This window comes from Megalobrama amblycephala, linkage group LG2 (assembly GCF_018812025.1).
Source record: "Megalobrama amblycephala isolate DHTTF-2021 linkage group LG2, ASM1881202v1, whole genome shotgun sequence".
NCBI classification, from domain to species: Eukaryota; Metazoa; Chordata; class Actinopteri; order Cypriniformes; family Xenocyprididae; genus Megalobrama; species Megalobrama amblycephala.
Window position 1 is genome coordinate 13,928,714 of NC_063045.1, and position 17,096 is coordinate 13,945,809.

The window sequence follows — 17,096 nt, forward strand, 5'->3', positions numbered from 1 at the left end:
ATAAGAAATTTGATTCATGAAGGATGCATTTAATTTACCAAAAGTGACAGTAAAGACATTTATAATGCTACAAAAGATTTCTATTTCCAATAAAAGTAAATAGAAATGAAGAATCCTGCATTTCTACAACTATTTTCTACATTGATAAGACATTTCTTGAGAACAAATCCAAGACTCAAACTTGGTGAAACAGCAACTTTGTTTATTAAAAAATTAGTTTAGATAATTAAGAAAATTCTGTCATCATTTACTCACCCTCATTTCATTTCAAACCTGCATGTCTTTTTTTTTCCTTTTAGTGCTTGACAACTGGTCACTTCTGTTTTATTTGTTTGGAAAAGAGCAGCATGAACCTTCTTCACGGTTTCTTATTTTGTATTCCAAAGTCAGGAAATGAGTAAATAATGACAGAAATTTAAAATGCCTAATGTTATTGTAGCTACTGTGTGAGCTGTTTTCACTCATTGAAAGATGGAGAGGTGGCACTCACTTCCACAGAAGCCCCCCTCTGTGATCTCCTCTTCATAGACGTCTGTAAAGCCCCTTCCTGCGTTTAATTTGGCCAGTCTGCCTTCAATGAACTGCCGCCATAAATTAAAGTATCACAGGTTATTAAGGAAGAAGGGGGATGGAGAACAACACCAAAACAATTCCATCTAGTCTGCTCCAGACGTGGTCACTGTGTGTAATTTACATCAGGTGATGGATTAACATGGCAGAGGAGAATGTTGTGTGAGCAATGCCTTTTGGGAAGTTTAATTTCCTCTCTTGTCACGTAGAGGACATAAAAGGGATCTAATAAATATGCCCATTAAAACTAGGCCTATGACATTTTATTTTCAGAAGTATGAAAATAAAATTGATTTGAAAATATTTATATGTTTACAAGTATAACAAATATAATAATAGATAACTAAATTTTAAAAAATATTTTCTGAATACATAACATCCAATCAAACGTCAATCTAGATTTTGTTTTTATGTCAATGTCTCGCAAAGATTGTTTTGGAAGGATGTGGAAACTTATATTTTAAATAAAAGAAATGAACATAATAAATATACTACAGATAAATAATAAAGATATTATGTAAAGGAATATTGATAAAACATATGTAAAGATATTAAAGCATGATGCATCATAGAGTTAATAATTTTGCTGGAAAAATAACTTAAATAAAAAAAACAAAATATGGGTTCTTTGTAAACTATAATTTTATATAAAATTCGACTTTTATTCATATCTACTTTATGTTCTGGTCCATAATCTCAAAAACAAAGCTAAAAGACATTAAAAAATATAATTGTTCTGCAGTTTACGGAAGTTTATTTACTCTTCCAACATTAATGTTATTAAAGTTATTAATGTGACAATTTTTATGTTGTTATAGGATTAAATAATAACATCTAATAAAAGGTACCAGAAAAATGCTTGTATTTATGCATCTTTTTATATATATTATGTACTCATATAAAATGTATAAATTAGCACATGGCATATTTCACTTATTTTATATAACGCATATAAAATATTCTTGAAATGCTTGCATATATACTCATTTAGAAGTGTATGAAAATATGAGTTGTTTCCACATCTTTTCAGTCAATGTTACCTTGAAGTTGTTCATTGTTATCTGCGGTTGTGCGCACACTCTTCGCTCACAAAAATTGTGAAGTCAAAGCGCACTTTTGCCAACGCTTCAATTAAGTCAGTCTTGTTGTGCGCAACCGAAGCAAACATTGATCATTACTAAACAAGTTACATGATTTTAGGAAACATGTTTGTAATAGCAAAATATAGTTACACGTTAAGGGTTAGGAGTTTAACTTAAGTAGAGCAATAAATCAGATGAGCTTCTTGATTTCTGCGCAAGTGCTTTCAACCACTAAGTAGAAAACATTCATTTTAATGGGACCACTGGAGTAACAGTAGGCCAGAACAGGTCTCAGGTGTCCCAGTAACAGGGTGAGGACATCTCTAGGGGTCAGCACCTTTCATTGGACTCTGCTACAGGGTAACTTCATTACAATCTCTTTAATGAGTGATGAGACCACAGGGTTCAGCCTCAGACACCCAATTAGAGCATGTGATCAGGTCAAATTAACACCTATCCAAAACCTCATCCTTCAGTATTGTGTTACAGACACACTCTCGTCCCATTAATTGGACACTGCTCCTACCTATCTGCTTGTTTAGGGGATATTTCAAGGCTGGTATCTAATAGAGCTGGGTATTGACAAATTTCATGATTCGATTTGATTTTGATTCACAAGCGTTCATTATCAGTTCATTTTAATTATATATCAGATACAGTACCATCAATTTTTCTTAAGGAAAAAAAAATCTCTCTTAACTAATGCTGTAAACTATACAGGGTACCCTTTAAACTGGTACAATACTATAATGTTAACAGTTTTAGCAGGTTAAGTAAAAAAAAATATATTATATGTGTAATATAGTGCACACATATTCAGCACAATGCTCCTCTATAGAGTTTTCAGCGAAATATTGAGCTATGGACATTGAATGGCTTTTCTGAGGTAAATGTTACTTGACATTGTTTACTGTTTTATTGACGTCTTTCCATGGTTGAAAGGAATACAATCTGATTGAGCAATTACATGATACATTTTGGTAATTTGTAATATACCTTTCAACATACCTTCTGATGTTCATTCATGTTTATTTCATGCTATAACTAGCAGTAAAGAGGAAGAGATGATTCATTCAAGTGGCAGCAGTGATCTGTCACGGCACATTAAATAGCATTTTATTACATAAAAGAGACTGAATTTGAAAGCTAAGCGAAACTTTGTTTCGTTGCGATTAATTGGGATAGCAGGTGTGCTACAATTAATGTTTAGCAGGGCTGTCATTACATGATGTGGCCGATTAATCTAATTAATCGCACATCAAATTTGGGTGAGAAATTACTCCCAAAAGATCATTTAAAGTCATTATTGTGTAAAGCATCAAATAGACATTACAAAAAGTAGCTTCACCAAGAAATATTTGATTCAACATTGAATTTATTACACATACTCTTTCGGATCATTAAGTTGAGTAAATAAAGACTGAATTTTCATTTTTGGGTGAACTATACCTTTAATGTTTTTTTATTACAATTTTTTTTTTTTTTATGAAATTATACTCTCAAGTAAGAAACTAAAGCTGCCAGTAGGTGGCGGTAAATGTCTTCATGATTAAGACATTGATTGATTGATTCATTCATTCATTCGATTCACCGGATTGATTCAAAACGCGGATTCAGAAATGACGCAGGTCAGATGACCTACGTAGGTCTGGGGGCGGGGCTAGTGTGTTAAATGCGTTAATTTTAATGTGTTATTTTTCACCATAATTAATTAATCTAATTAACTCTTTAAATTAGCCCTAATGTTTAGTGAAGTTTTTTCCCACACATCAACTGAAAAGAGCATAGATTAAAAGATCGATTCTTGGAATTTAAGTTCTTCAAAATAAGAATCAATTGAAATTGAGAAATCACCAGCACTATTATCTAAGAACAAACACTTGATGATGGAGTTGGTGACATCTCTTTATTTTATAATGTTACATTAACACTGCAAAAATGTTGCAAAATGCATGTTAAGGGTAAATCCATTGTAAGCTAGAATATATAATAATAGATCTGTGATCTTCACATTTAATTATGACATGAACAAAAGGCATCATCACTAGCTAGGAAAATGTTTCCAAGCAACTAAATTTGCTGAACGCAATTATGCCGCATTGAGAAAAAAACAAAACAAAAGCGCTGCGTCTGAAGGTGTCGAGGGGGTAGTGATGAGAGTCTGGAGGAAGAACCAGTTAACCGGACCCGTGCAGACAGGGAGATGGGGAGATGCCAGAGTGCTCCGAGCTCTCTCTTGTTGGCAGGGTGATCGTGAGTTAGCATCGGGCACTGGAAGACGTGGAGGTGGGGGGGGGAGTTAAGATACAGAAAGCAGGTCGTCGTTGACAGACTACCCCCGCAATCTCTTGGCAGCTAGCCTCCACTCGTTTCTAGGCAGGGCCGGCCTCCAAGCGGATGTGGTTCATGGTCAGAACGGGGCACTGTGGTGCTGGCCTTCTGCAGTACGGCCAAGTTGGAGATAAGGCCTCTCCCGGAGCTACTGCACGGGCGGGAGGTGAAGATGTCTTTGAACTCCTGGTCACTATCTGGGTTTTGGAGGGAACGTTATGTGGATGGTGCATCAAGTCGGAGATTGTGATTAAATGCGCAACTGCTCGTTCCGGGTATAAATTAAGACTTTAGCGGAGGGGGAAGGAAAAAGGCTCGATATCATGGCTAAAAATAGAGCTGGAGGGAGCGATGGTTCAAGTGTAATACAGACAGTAATCCACTTAGTTCCTAAGAGTTATTGTGCAATATGTTGAATGAGTATCTATATAAAATTATACACTTGTCAAGTAAAATCACAAATGAGGAACATTACAAATGTGGTTTTGGGTTATTTATGGTTGAGGCATCTCCTCCATTGTTTCCACATTACCTGCTTGAAGAGTTGCAGGTTCACGGCCATCTCAAGGAAACTTCTCATGGTGCTGGAGCGGTGTGCCACAAAGCTCTTCTCGCAGAAGGTGATTGGCTCTCCCTGGGGAAAAGAAAGCCAGCTTTAATGACTCTAGAAAGTCCGCTATTGGCTAAAACTCCTGCAAACTGTGCTGCTTCATCCGAGACTCACAGACAGATGTTTTGTTTGACTGCGCTCACTTGTTTATCATTATCACCCGTTGCAATCAATTACATCATTTCAATTTCTCCCCGAGTCACATGAACAGAATACAAATAAAAAGTTGCCAGAAGAGAACTAAGGCTTGTTGGGAGGATACCCTTCGCCTGCATGTGTCAATGGGAAAAGATTTGGAATTTTGTGGGCTTATAGGGTTGAAAATATTTTTTTATGCAAATCATTTGTAAACCCATCCCTACGTAAATTTTATTGCATTGTCGCATTGAATGAGACTATTTATACAAGAATTGTTTAAAGAACAATTTTCACGGAAATGTCTTTTTGTATCTTTTAACTGTTTGTAAAACAAATTGCACTGAACAGTTGCATTTAAGGCAAATATTATTCAAGAATGTTTTTGAGAGCAATTCGTTTTGGTTGTTTCTATGCAAAATATTCATAAAACTTTCCAAATGTAAACTGTATTGCATTGTTACATTGAACACAAGACTTTTCGTAAAGCTATTCTTATACGAATTGTACTGCATTGTCGCACTGAACCTGACTATTTATGCAAGAATGGTTTTAGGTATAATTTTCACAGAACTATTTGTAAAACTATTCCAAAGCAAATTGTATTGCATTGTCCCACTGAAGAGTTTATGATGGATGGATGCACTTTCTTGAGCTTCATACTCATTGGTCCCGTTCACTGCCATTATAAAGTTTGGACGCATCAGGATATTTATTAATATAACTCCGACTGTCTTCATCAGAAAGAAGAAAGTCATTCACACCTAGGATGGCTTGAGGGGGAGTACATCTTGTGGTAATTTTCATTTTAAAGTGAACTAATCCTTCAATAATCCATTTTTACAGAAGTTCATTCTGCTTGAGTTTCTCGAACACAGCTCAAATGGCAAGAAAAGCTAGCATTTCAAGCAACTTTTCTTTTTTGTTCTAATAATAATCCAATTATAAACTTGTATAATTCATTTTCACAACAGCCAAGCGGCATGGTTTAAAACCTGTCTGATCTGCGCATTTGTTACCATCGTTCTTGGTGCTTGGGGGTCAATAACAAAAGAGACCCATGAGGTATCACACTACAGTGGCCTATATAAGTCCATGATTGCCAACTCTTGCATGGGAGCTAATTATGATTTCCCTGCATTATTTCATTTACAGTGCAGTCAGATGTCGGCGCTCTGTTAAGACACTGATGGGAAAGCATATGGGCTCCATAAAGCAGAGCGGTACTTCACACAGATGATTCGTTGCAAATTGAGGAACCTCTTTAGAAATGCAGCTCACAGAAGATAAGCCATTATCGTAGAACATGACAGTAATGCTGGTGAAATACTGGATGTGTAAAATCAAATACCACCATCACATTTCAGATGCATGGAGGCTTTCTTCAAAAAGGAATGCTCTGAAATAAAGCATAAATTATTGATTTAATAATAAAATATTGCAACTAATGCAATGTTTTCAACTAAAAAGCACTGCAATGCTGTCATTTCAAAGACGTAAGGGTGCTTTTTGTCTCTGTAATAACAAAGTGAAATATTAATCAAAATAAAGCAGCACAAAGGCTGATTTTCAATTGTTCAACTTCTCAGACTCTTAATGAGATAGGGCCGACTGTCAAAAGAGCGACCCATTTTTGAGCTTGTGTTTTAAGGCAAATACGAAGCAAATGAAAGTGGCGTGACTGAGGGCCTTCTATTTAAAAAAACGAATGAAAACAGTTGTAATTCCATGTAGATTTGCAGACAATGTGCTCAATTGAGGCACCGCTTTGAAGGCTAAGAGTTGCGCAGACTTGACTTCGAGCATGTGTGTATTTTTTTCTAGCGGCAAAAATACAGTTTGTGCACAACCGCTAAAACATCAATAATGTATCTTCGCTCTGTGGGTCTACACAAACCAATTACTCTCTGCCTTGCCAACAAAGATGGCCACATTTGACAAACAGAGAGCACACTTTGTTTTCCTCAACGCCACTCACGTAACCGGGAGGCACATTTCAGGAGTTTAGAGGGTCTGAGAAGACCACGAAGGGCCTGAGACTTCAAAGAGACAGTCCAGGCTTTTCAACATCTGACATTTCGGCTATGCAGACAGGCCCACCTTTCCCTGCACCTGTTTTTCCCTTTCTTTCAGCCTTTCTTTCTCTTGAAATGGTTTTGACTGAAAAAAAAAAATAGGCCACTTCTTAGTTTAAACATGCTTAAAATAAAATAAATAAAATAAAATAAAATACTCTGATCAAAAAAAAATTGATGTTTAAACCATTTGACATTGACTTTGAAAAAGTATAAAAAAAGTATAAAAAATTAAAAATGAGTAAAATCAACTTATTTGTCACTGACACAAAACAGGCCACTTCTTAGTTTAAGGTTTATCTGAAACATGTTTAAAGGGTCATGAAACCCCAAAACACATTTTTTGTGATATGTACAGATATGTACAGGCTGCACATCGCTGATAACACTAAAAGCACTCATAAATTTTACCAACAAGTGGAAATTGGTTATTTTTGCGGTTTTCGGAGCAATTTCGTTCTTCCGGGTTGAAAAGCAAAGTCAAAGCAACGTCACAGAATGTGAGGTCGAAGCACGTCTTCTGAGTGTGTGATTGGCTGCAGGCATGAATCTACGTCAGCCGGCACGAGCGCCTTTCTGCATTATTCACGAGAAAGAGCTTGTTCAATCCAATGCCGGAGTACGCATGAGATCGCATTACAGCGTAGAATTCAAACAACATGCAGAGCGAGCATGAGAGCGGTTTCTGTGCGGATCGCCGCGGTGAGTTTAACAACGCTCACCACGTGGATCATATAGATCCAGACCGGAGCGAGCGCGTTTCAAGTTTTTATGGACATATTTCATAAACTCTTGTGCTTAAAACATGGACCAACACAGTGTATGTGCACATATTTAATCACATCGTCTTTGCATTAAATATATGTGCACTGATACAGCCATACGTCTGATCATGAATGAAATTGAGGTATTATTCTGATACACAGAAGACAATAACGTAGACAGAAAATTCAAAAATGTAACTATGCCTTTATTCTTTCTGTGTTAAACTAATGTGTGTTATTTATTCAGAGACTGAAGTGCTCTTAAATGTATTGAAAATATTATTAGACCTTTTAAATGTTCTTCTGCGTTTCTCCCTCGTCTGCCCCTCTCTACGCTCCCACTTTTCCACAGCTTTACACTCCCATTTCTATAGAACTCTGAGGTGTGAACAACTAGGCTAAAACAGGGGGGTTTCATGACACTTTAAAGTCTACAAAAATAAAAATAAAATACTGGTGAAAAAAAAAAAAAAAAAAAAAAAAAAAAAAAATATATATATATATATATATATATATATATATATATATATATATATATATATATATATATATATATATATATATATATATATATATATATATATATATATATATATATAGATAGATATACATACACACACACACACACACACACACACATATATGATAAATTTGATAAATATATAAACCAATTGACATTGTTGAAACTTGTTGAAAAAGTATAAAAAAAATAAAAATTAATAAAATAATTTTGAAATGTGATCTTATTCGACACTGACACAAAATAGGACACTTCTTAGTTTAAGGTTTATCTGTAACATGCTTAACGTCTACATAAAATAAAATAAAAAGCAAAAAAAAAAATAAAAAAAAATGCATAGATATTTATAAATGCATATTTATAAAATAATTAAATTATGTAACAAGATGGTATATGGTGTTGATAAAGTGATGATAAGGTGATATTTCTTACAGGTTTATATCTCAGGGCATCCCGATAGGAGCCAAACAGCGCAGCCTGAGCATGCAGAAAGGCCCGAGCCACCCCACTGCCTGTAGCAGTCGACTGCTTTTTCAGCTTACTCTTCAGACTGGAGACCTAAAAGAAAGAAAGAGAGAGTTAAATTAACACCTCTGAAATAGGTGGAGGAACAGGCAAACCCATTCAGAGTGTGATGTGTCACATTTACAGGTCACCCCCCCACCCTAAAAACCAGAGAAAGAAATAAAGAAAAGCCTTCTATCTCTCAAGAGCACCTGCTGCTCTGTTAATTGAAGCAATGGTGTTGTGTGCAGGGGTGGGGCCAGAGAGCAAAATGACTTCTCTCTCACCCTTCTCTTTCTTACTAGCTACTGTAGACGTACATATACTTTCATTATATACTTTACAATGATCTGCCACTGGTCTGCTTTTAGCTCCTTTTTAAAATGACTCTGATACTGATAAATATCGAATTTTGAATTAAATGTTTTTTTTTTTGTTTTTTTTTTGTGGGGCTTAAAAAAATGTAAAAGGTAGAAAAAAAGTAATGTCATTAAAAGAGTGAAAAAAGAGAAGTTTTGCTTTAAATTCTAAGAAATATGTTGTGTACCCAGTGTTGTTACTTTCAAAAATAATGAGTTACAATATTGCGTTACTCCCGGAAAATTTAACTAATTGCATTACTTAGTTACTTTTTATGGCAAGTAATGTGTTTTGTTACTTTTGTGTTAGCTTTTCTCACCTGTGCTGGGTAAGCTTGTTTGTTTCTTAATTAAAAAAACAAACAAATAAACAAAAGTCCTTTTTTAGCTAATGTAAAGGCCCTTTCACACCTTAAGTGAAATAAATAAGCCTCAAGCCCCGCGTATACTTCACTTTCTGCGGCCGGACTTGTCCGCGCATCTTTCAAAGCGAGTTCGACACATGCGCAGTACAATTTTTTCTATACTCTTTACCAGACATCGTGTCATCAAGCGGACATTCAGCAGGATCGGAGAAGAAAATAGTGCATCCACCATTGCAACATAGTTCAGAAGATACACCAAGAGTTTGCATTTCACTGTTTTTATTCATTATGAGAAATAGAGAATCTGTTTTCGTGCAAATGAGATGTTTAAAAGGTTACGTCCGTGTTTACGTTTAGTCGGCGTTCGTACGTAAACATGGAAGCCTTCACCGAGTTCACTAAGTACGACAATGTTTCAAATTGTTGAATAAAGTTGTTATTTTTGTTTTGTTTTTGCGCACGAAAAGTATTCTCGTCGCTTTATAACATTACAGTTGAACTACTGTAGTCACGTTGTCTATTTTAATCATGTTTTTACTACTTTTCTGGACATCAAAAGGTGCAATGACGTTGCTGCCTATGTGTGGTTCAGAAACCCCCGGATTTCACCAAAAATATCTTAATTTGTGTTCCGAAGATGAACAAAGATCTTACAGGTGTGGAACGACATGAGAGAGAGAAATTAATGACAGAAATGTAATTTTTGGGTGAACTAACTCATATTCACACAGCACACACAATGCCTCTGAACTCACTCCTGATTTCTCTAAATATTGGGACAGGAGAGCAGAGCAAAAAAGGGGAAAACAAAGTAACTTGCGTTACATATTTGAAAAAGTAACTCCGATATTTTGTTGTAAATTTAAAAGCCATGGGTTACATTACTCATTACTTGAAAAAAAGTAATCGGATTACGTAACTTGTTACTTGTAATGCGTTACCCCCAACACTGGGTGTAACCAACATGCAGAAAACAATTTGTTGTCATGTGACAAGAAAACCATAAAATAGGGAATTAGCGAGAACAAAGGTTTGTTCATGTTGTCATACGTCAAATGGCAAATTAATGTATTAATTAAAATTAAATAAAAAATATTCTGGAAAAAAAATATTAAAATAGGTTTCATTTATTTGATAATAAAACCACTGGACATTTTAGAGTCATTAAAACTTTTGTTGAAAATGGTATAAAAATAATTAAAAACGTATGAAAATGTGATGTGTTACTTATTTGTGATTGACCCATAAGCCAAAAGAAACATGCACACATATTTATAAATGCATACTTATTCATAATAACATAACCAAGGAAAAGTATTTGAATTGCATGTCCCCTCCAGATTTTTCCCCATACTCCCAAGCCTTCTGTATTAAAGCATCCAAGCCTGTCATGAGACACAGCAGTGCACGAACACATGGGGATGAACCATGAAGCGGTGCTTGATCCAGGTAATGTAAGGTTAACCAAATTGATTACATATGCTGTGGCGCTCATAACCATCTGCTGGCAATTCATTTGCACGCCTGCAATTGACACTGAGCAGCGTGCATATCAATAATCCATTTAGATTGCTTCATTAGGGAAGATCAAGCAAGGACTATAAACGAGAGCATTTAGGCAGTCCATGGAATACCAAGAGGCAGCTCAGTTTAGGAATGCAGCAAAACCACTTTGGTGAATCGCCACTGACCTTTTTGAATGTGGAAAGAGGTTTTGCATTCTGGATGTTCACAGAATGTGGCATTCTTCATATAGAACAAGTTTAATTTTTGTTGCCTTTTGTTCTATTTATCCCTATTGGGACACATCTCTTCTTCACAGTGTCCCTGAGTGGATATGGCTAATACTCAGAAGCATCAAAAAGGAAGTTTAGCGGCGCTAAATTAACAAGTGTCATCTCCATATTCACACTGGCTAAGTGCTTTTATGTTTATGTAAAGTTGGCGCCATATTAATATTTCATGTTGATGCGTTGTCTTTTTTCCCCTCACTTCTCTCGCTCTCCCCAAACAATCCGTTAAACAGTCTTCATTTTTGAAGAATCAAAGAAAGCAAAATGCCACTCACACTCAAGAGAACATTCACCATACCCAGTGTGCAAATAAGAGGAGATGAAACAAAAGGTTGTGCACAAGAATGTCTTCAATATTTCTGAATTAAATGTAAGCGGAAATATAATGAAATCAATTTATACAATATTATTTCATATTTATTACTTACAATTATACATCCTCTCTCTCTCTCTCTCTATCTTAAATTCACATATATTAAATTAATAAATATATATATGAAGACTTCAGATGCAAAAGCCTCTAAGTGCCATCTGAAATGTTCTTCTAAAATGAGCATTTTTATCAAGCTTGTATGTTTATGTTTAGTTATTTCACTTGAATTGCAATGAAAATGACCTATTAATTGCCATTAAAGTGAAATTACTGAAACTAAACATACAAGCTTGATAAAAATGCTCATTTTAGAAGAAAATTTCAGATGGCACTTAGAGGCTTTTGCATTTTAAGTCTTCATATGTATTCATTTAATATTATTATTTATTATAATAAATTATTCATATACTAATATTTATTTATTTAAATTGGGTGTACATAGAAAAAAAATATACTCTAAAAATCGCAAATCCATATAAAACACACACACACACACTTCAATCATGACAACTCTCGAAATAGTTTCAGCATGTTACTGAATATGGCAATGTTAACATATTTGGTTTTGATGGACTGTATCTGCGACTCATGCACACACGTTAATGGAACACACACAAATATGGAAGATACACAGACGTGCTGTAATATATGCTGTTGCAGTATAAATAGACATACACATATATATATATATTTTATACATAATTTTTTTTTTATAAATATATGTGCGTGTATTTTCATTAAAAAAACTAAATGAAGCATTCTCCTACTGTTCATTACAATGCAATTTTTCCTCCTCTGTCAATATTCGATTCATAAATCACGTTCACAAATAATGCTGGTGATACACTTCAATTTAATAACTGGGCGGCACAAGCACAGCCAATAATTGATCAGTCAGACTAATTAACTTCTATACTTTGAGTAACGTTAACGAGATGTGAGCGGGTGGGGCATCAGAGGGGAGCTTAGCTCTACAGGTGATAAACCTATTTGGCAGTGACATTTTTTAGTGTAAAGTCATTCAGCCTATAATCTGATCAAAGGGAGAGTCCCCCATTGGGTCCAATTATAACTATGGTATTGTAGGAGGTGGGTAGCGAGGAGGGGGGTGGGGGGGTGGGTGACTTGTGTTGAGTTATGATATTCATAATCTATGCAGAGAGGCCTTTCCACTATAGGTCTTCTCCCCATAGCTGTGATCTTTTCAATTTACATCAAGCGAGGATGGCTGAGGATGAAAGTGCAGCCTCCGACTCGCTGAGCCCGTCGAGGGCAAACACAGGGCCTCATTAAACTCTACTGCATGGACTCCCCAACAGGGTTTGAAGTGCGTCAAGTAAAGAGCACGGGGTCAGAGGTGGCCCTGAAAACAGATCTCCATTTAACTCACCAGCTGGAGATGATAATTAGCAGGTGCATCACTGTCTCCTGCTCTAAAGGATGATACCATGGAGATCTGCTCTGCGGTGGGCTTCTATTATACACCTCGAGTTTCAACAGAACACCACTTCTGAGATGCTTGCGCGAACACACACACACACACACACACACACACACACATACACCGGTCCCTCCTTGAGAGCTGAACTGTTTATGGTCAAGGGATTTTAATTCATTGAACTGGACAAGCCGCAGACAGGCACTACACACAGTCATGTCCTCACGCATATATTTTACACTTCTCCCAGATTTATAAATGGAGATCTGATGGATTTTACAGCCTAGAGATTTATTTTAAATATATATGCTTGAATATATATATATATATATATATATATATATATATATATATATATATATATATATATATATATATATATATATATATATATATATATGAGAGAGAGATATCTCCACATCCATCAAATCTCTATATATTAAATAAGCATGTATGATGATACAATTAATTTATGAATAAACATGATAAATATAAGTAAAAATAAAGAAGAAAGAAAAAGCATTATGAAATGACCAATTACAAAGATAATCTAGACATGTAAATAAATCAGCTCACAATATTGTCAGGTTACATTGTGACCCTTTTGGAGTATGGCTGAAAGACTTTTTTTTTTTTTTCTTTTTTTTTAAAGACAGAGGGAAAAATATGTTTTGTTAAGGATTCTGTCCAGGGATGGAAAGCCGCTGGGAGGCAATTAGAGGACTACAAAGAAAAAGAAATAGATATGAAAATCTTCTGCTTTCTTTTGATGTGCAATAGGCTGAAAAGTAAATGTACACGCTGACTGAATTCACATCCTTTTAGAAAAACACAAAGACAAAGCGTATTTCAACCGTAATGCTAAAGAATCGCTGACAAAACACAGGTCAGAGTCTTTTTCTTAACACAGCATACATTAATTAAGTGAATGAATGAAAGAATGAATGAATGAATAAATAAAAATTATATAACTTAATATAAAAGTAATAAAACAATCATTTCCAAACAAAAAATGCTTAAAGATTTTTAACAAAATGCAGTTTAGTCTTGTTCTTAATACAATGCATACATTAAGTAAATGAATAAATACATAAAATAAATAAAAAATGTGTAACAATGTAAAATTAATAAAACAATCATTTTCAAACAAATAAAAAATGCTTAAAGATTCCTAACAAAACACAAGGTTAGTGTCTTTTTCTTAATACGCAGCATACATTTAAAATAAATAAATAATATAACAAAATAAAATAAACCTTTATCAAACAAATAAAATATGGTAAAAAAATTTGTTATAATTATCAGACAGTTAAAAATATATAAACAAGTACGGAACTGAAAGAAACTCCAATACAAATGACCACTCGATAGTATTCACTAGTTAGCATTCACAAAGCAAATTACTCCATCAATCACTGCTAGTTCATATGCTAACATAAGCATGCTGAATGCGCAAGTTATTTGATTTTGGTATATGGAAGACAGACTGCAAGTTTGTAAAAAACGAAAATATTAAAACCTGCATTCAAACTCTGGAAATTTTTTAACGTAAATGTGAATGTAAAACTTGGATTTTTAAGGCATCTGCATTTGATTTCAGTCTGACACTCTGCGAATCCAGAGTCTAAAGCAAAAAAGTGCCAATCAAGTACAGTTATTGTTCATCAACAGACCAATAATGGCGGTGCCTTGAGGGCTGGACACTGCATTAGTCCACTGGGAGCGGAAATGAGCGCCACCTGGTCTGCTCTGTCCAGCACACTACGGCACAACGAACTGATCATTTAAGAGGGCCCTGAATGGGCTTGATTTGCGATGCCCTGAAATAGAACAAGCGCTGAAGAACGCAACATTCCCACTTTCCCCAAACAGTAATTGTTTGGTGTGTCAGCTGATGTAGTGCTTGTTTTTGTTTTCTCTCGAATCCCAATTAAACACCATGCCGGGTGATCTCAGAGGAGGCGCGCGGATATTGCGCTCTCTCTGATTAATTTGTTAACCTTCATTTGGTAGCTTAATATACACGAGGTGGGTGTGCAAACTTGAATTTTTGCTGTTGATTGAGAAGGTAAACGATCAAACGGAGGAAGTACAAATATAAGTTGTGTGGAAGAGAGGAACAGGGAGACAACAGGAATGACACGAGCAGCAAAGACAGAGAAACTGGAAAAGTAAACAATAGATCTGGCGTAACTTGAACAAAAGTAATAAAGTCAAAAGGAATATTTTATCAAAACAGTCTCAGGATTGATACAGGACCTGCGAACAGAGAGAATCACATCCAAATAAGACTGCAGCGCTGTTTGGTAGCACAATGGATTCATAATTTTCTATTTTTAGATCGTTTTAATGACTGCACAAGTAAACACGCCATACCCCGCTACCAAATCCAATTATAATTGAATAAAAAAAAAAAAAAGCAACAGTTTCACAATGTTTAAGGAGAAGGCAAACACCTTCATTTATTTGTGAGAGAGCAAACTCTCCTTTTAACATAATTTCTTTTCTTCCTTTTTTTTTTTTTTGTGTGCAAAATCTACAACCACCCATCATTAAAATCTCCTAAATATTTATAAATTCAGTTCTTGATGGCACTAGAAAAACTTCAGCAACAAACACCTTCTAAAACAAAGAAAATCTAGTTAGAAAAATAAAGTTAGCATGAAGAGTTACACAAAAAAAGACATTAAAGTGATTTTTATTTGAATGTTTATATACACAGTGGATATATACACTTCAGAGTGCGATGACATTTTAATCTTATTTTCACACAACGTACAAAATAAAACGTAGTATTTAAAAGCGTTAAATTTATTTTGAACCCTTGTGTGGCACTTTCAAAAAGTGTAGTGATTAAAACTGCAACCCAAAAACACAATCCGTGGACTTTCAACCCCATCCCATCTGATGTTTCCAATAAAAAGGCATGTTTGAAATCACTCAAATGTTCGCCACATCCTTTCTGAGCCGCGGCAATTATTATCTCTATTTGTAAAATCCGTAGGTTTGTGCAGAACGGAATCGCTACTGGCGTGGTAGCATTTCTAATAGTCAATAAATCTAAAATATTATGTGTGAAATTGGGAAAAACTGCCATTAAGTGACAGACAGCAGAGAGCACAGCATAGGGTCCCGTCTGAAAAAAGGGCCAGGTAATTCAGGACAACTGTCACCCCTGACCCGTCTGAAAGCGGGCCTAGTGGTCAGACTCTCCGAATAATAAAGTCCACATGGTTAAAAAAAAAAAAAAAAAAAAAAAACCTTCAAACACTTAATTAGATGAATCTCAAAAGGTTTGGCTTGAATCAATAAAAGACTTGGGAGGAAAAATAAAAGAAAAAAAGAAACGCTCCAGGGTCAGTTATATTATATTTTGCTTTATAGTTGTAAAATGCATTGATTTTTGTAGAGGCCAGACATGCTTAAATCTCTGAATTAATGTGTATTTAAATAATGAAAAGCAAAAAAGTTAATCAAATTAATTGATTCAATTAAATTCCATCGATTGGTCCTTTTTTAAACACCAATTTGCACGGCACTTTCGCCATGTGACAGACAATTTAAGAAGGGGTGGGGGGATAAACCCAGAGCTTTTGCTTAAACATATTCCTCGAGTTATGAATTTTAATATCCCCAAAGGTATGATAACCAGAGGGAGAGAAAAATGAATTTTTGCGGTGATAAATATATTATTGTAGGTGACATTTACATTCAGGTGGGGTAATTTAACATGATATGCAGAATATGTTCTATCATTAGTCAATGAAAAATTGCACAAGAGGATCAAAGCAAACATGAAGCTGCCACTTAATTTATCACGCTACGAAGACAAAGAGGTTTTTCTTTCCCCTCCGTCAGTTTCAAAAGACCCGACTCTTTTTTCTTTTCTTTTTTTTCTTTTTTTTTTTTTTTTTACGACGCTCTTGGTTTGCAATTTAATTTACAAATGGGATGCCAGTGCTGAGATGGCATAACAGAACAGGCTGGCTTTTTCTGCTTGGACAGACAGCAGCGGGATCCACCGAGTCATATAGGAGTGTTAAAACACACCCCCCAGCAGGACAGAAAAAAGAACGCGAGACGAGAAGAGGGAAGAAAAAAAAACAAACACGTTTCTTTATGTTCAAAAGGACAGATGACAGACGTGTTTCTGACCCTGGCGCTGGATGCACTTCCC

At 35.2% G+C, this 17,096-nt stretch overlaps 1 protein-coding gene across 5 annotated transcripts in view; it reads right to left on the reverse strand.

Annotated features, from left to right (window-relative positions):
• The window catches only part of dennd1b (DENN/MADD domain containing 1B), a 107,866-nt gene that overhangs the window by 19,819 nt on the left and 70,951 nt on the right, over positions 1 to 17,096 (reverse strand). For 3 of the 5 annotated variants that reach the window (XM_048182901.1, XM_048182896.1, XM_048182899.1), the window contains 4 exons: positions 8,520 to 8,645; positions 6,829 to 6,888; positions 4,516 to 4,617; positions 491 to 581 (listed from right to left, as the gene is read on the reverse strand). In XM_048182901.1, coding sequence (XP_048038858.1) covers positions 491 to 581; positions 4,516 to 4,617; positions 6,829 to 6,888; positions 8,520 to 8,645 — 379 coding nt within the window. The remainder of the gene's footprint in view (positions 1 to 490; positions 582 to 4,515; positions 4,618 to 6,828; positions 6,889 to 8,519; positions 8,646 to 17,096) is intronic. The other 2 variants (XM_048182898.1, XM_048182900.1) reach the window with 1 other exon arrangement.